The sequence below is a fragment of the Bactrocera latifrons genome, unplaced genomic scaffold (assembly GCF_001853355.1).
Source record: "Bactrocera latifrons isolate USDA-ARS-PBARC rearing strain unplaced genomic scaffold, ASM185335v1 scaffold_1884, whole genome shotgun sequence".
In the NCBI taxonomy this organism is placed as follows: domain Eukaryota; kingdom Metazoa; phylum Arthropoda; class Insecta; order Diptera; family Tephritidae; genus Bactrocera; species Bactrocera latifrons.
Window position 1 is genome coordinate 1 of NW_017535390.1, and position 2,914 is coordinate 2,914.

General features: G+C 33.0%; 1 protein-coding gene across 1 annotated transcript in view; it reads right to left on the reverse strand.

Annotated features, from left to right (window-relative positions):
* Window positions 1-853: 853 nt before the first annotated feature.
* Window positions 854-2,914, reverse strand: part of LOC108967445 (cullin-associated NEDD8-dissociated protein 1) — a gene marked incomplete at its 5' end in the record, with an annotated part of 3,322 nt that continues 1,261 nt past the window's right edge. Inside the window, 6 exon segments of the mRNA XM_018930859.1 lie at window positions 854-955; window positions 1,023-1,155; window positions 1,209-1,355; window positions 1,414-1,657; window positions 1,712-2,659; window positions 2,719-2,914. Of these exon segments, the coding sequence (XP_018786404.1) occupies window positions 1,025-1,155; window positions 1,209-1,355; window positions 1,414-1,657; window positions 1,712-2,659; window positions 2,719-2,914 (1,666 nt within the window).

A 2,914-nucleotide genomic window follows, 5' to 3' on the forward strand; every position in this document is an offset into this window, starting at 1 on the left:
CTTGAGCTTCTTTAGATTTAAATATATTAAAGAATTGAAAACTTATCGTTAGGTTTTACCAAGCAGATCCACTTTATTCGCCATTTGATTACTTACCTAGGTATCTCGCTCTCATATTTGCATATAATAATGATGTTATATTATGCTGAAGAATTGGGACTAAAAATATTAACATCCGTTTGATCCAAAAAAAAAAAAAGAATTCTCAGTATTATTCTCAGGTACTCCGAAAAGTAATAGAGGCGTAACGCAGAGGAAAAAACAAACGCCTTAAGTGAGAAGTTCTGCGCCTTATTTATTATTAAATCACATAGTTTTTTGTTTTGCTTACGAATGTTTTAATTTTTTTTCTTATTGTATGATTCTTTATTTTATAAATATAACTCATATGTAATTGACAAGGAGATGATAGAATCATGATCAGGGAATGTCCAACTATAATCTAATCGCACGCATACATATTCAGTCCGGCATAGATCCGTTCGTTCGACTTTTGCAAGCAGATAATTTTTTTTATCGCTGAGTCGCTTTGACACACAATAAATGCACTAAACATGTAAATTTTAGATGTTCGTTTGATTGTGGTCGCGAATAAAACAACCTTCAAATTATTATACAATGCATTCAGGCTACATAAATAAATATTGCTGATTTAAATACCAGGATAAATYGGAGAATCAGTAATCTACAATCATTTAGGTAAACTCCCCAACATATGGTGTTCGTTCAGTTCATCTAAGCTTTAAAATCGAGTTCTGAATGTGTGTAATTCACACGCACTTACAAAAATCGGTTTATTTTTTTAAGGAAACTTACGACGTACTACAACTTAAGAATTAATTTGACTATCCAATTGAAGTTAATATGAAATTTTAATTTATTTATTAAAGATCTACATATAATACGTAGGAAAAACCTTTACCATATTTTTTAGATGACGTGTTGGTTTCCACATCTGTCAGATAACAGAAAATATAACATTAATTCAAACCCTTCGTATTACCAAACAAAACTGAATTTACTTTTAACTTTGATCCATCGATGCGTTTTCAATGTTGACCGAATTTGAGTCTTTTTGAATGGATTCGTAAATTTTGCACAATTCCGGTATATCTTTGATTGTTTTCAAGAAATCCGTGAAGTGTTGATTTTTGTCTGAAATATAATTTAATTTCGAAGCCGAAAAGAAAAAAAAAACGGTAACTCACCTGCATTAGGTATTTGGGATAACGCAGATACGGCTCTTAGTGCAGACCTTTTTAATTCATCTKGCTTTTCGTGTTCTTGTTTCACAGAATTTGCTTTTACTTTGTAAATACATGTTTCCCGCAATTGCAAGACAAACTGGTCAAGTTCTAAACAAAAAATTCTTAATTTAGTGTAGCAAAGATATACACTGGATACTAAACATACGTTGTAAAACTGCATCAGGGCATAAAACAGCTAAACGCGCTGTCATTAAATATGTTAGCATTTTTATATCATAATGATCACATAAACCAKCTTGCACGTGTCCCAAAAATTGTTTCACATCAACTCGGTCAAGTCCTTGCTCTAACAAAGTATACATACATTCAAAAGCTGCTTTGCGAATGTCTAGACCGTCATCGACAGTATGCTTAAATGGACCCATTTCAACTTCACGAATTAATTCACACTATAAAAAGTTTAAAGATGTATTTAATTTGATTRATAAATGATTAATACTAACCTTTACTTTTGTTTCAGAGTATAAAAAAGGCAATAATGTGGGCAGTAGGTCACGTACTAATGTTGGTTTGTTATGAATGGCCGCGTTGAATGTGACCAATGCTACTCTCCTTACTCCTGGTTCAGGATCACGAAGAGAGGAAAGAAACTCGCCTAGATTTTGTTTTAATAAGTGGTCTATTGGTTGCGGTTGATCCGATATAGTATATTTTATAGAAGATACAACCACGGCTCTCATTATAGCATTATTAGAATATAAAGCATCACGAAGTTGTGGCAATAGTTCATCTGGGTTAACCAAAATTAACTTTCCGAGACATTCCGCAACAACATTTCGAGAACCCTCTTCAGAACTCTCACAATGTTTTATAAGCTGCACCCAAATAGATGGAACGGAAGGTAGTAATTGAGAGAGTCCATGTTGGGTAACAGATAATGCTGATATAACTTCCTTTAATGAATGCAATAACAAGTATTGACATTTCGGTTGTCCTTCTGTTTCTTTTAATATAAGGGGTAAATAAGATTTCAAGCTACCAACTGCAACAGCACCTAAGGCCAAACTTGATGAACTCTTGACGTCTTCAGAACAAACACCAAAACAATCAATTAAAGTTTGTGGTAAAGATAAAATCGGACTTAAGTCAAAATTGCGACCAATCTCTCYAATGGTTAATAGACAAAAGCTCATTTTTATATCATTACATTCGGTTGTTTTTTGAATATAATCAAGAAGACGCGACGCCAAAGGTATGGCTTCCCAGGGGCATTTTAGAGTGAGTGATGATATACATTTAGCTAAAGAATGATGGGCTTGTTTATGAACCTGCTCATTATCAATGATAACTGGATCCATAAGTTTATTGAGCAAAGAATTGTAGTCCAAATGATGAATATTTGTTTGAACTAAGACTTGAAGAAGATTTAACGTGCACGTCAGTGCACTACCCTAAAAAATACACACTCTGTATAAATAATTAATTAATTATAATAAAAGAAACAACTTACTTGTAAAAGCGGTGAACGCACCAGCATTAATACAGCAGGCAAAAATTGCTCATGAGTATCTTCAAGAGCTTTTGGATGCTTAAGAGCTGTCGCTGTTAAAAGTATTAAACAATATTGAGCAATATGAAGATCTGAGTCTGATATTAGCGGTTTAAGTTCAACAACTACTAATTGTAGAATTTGGGGATTAAATGCA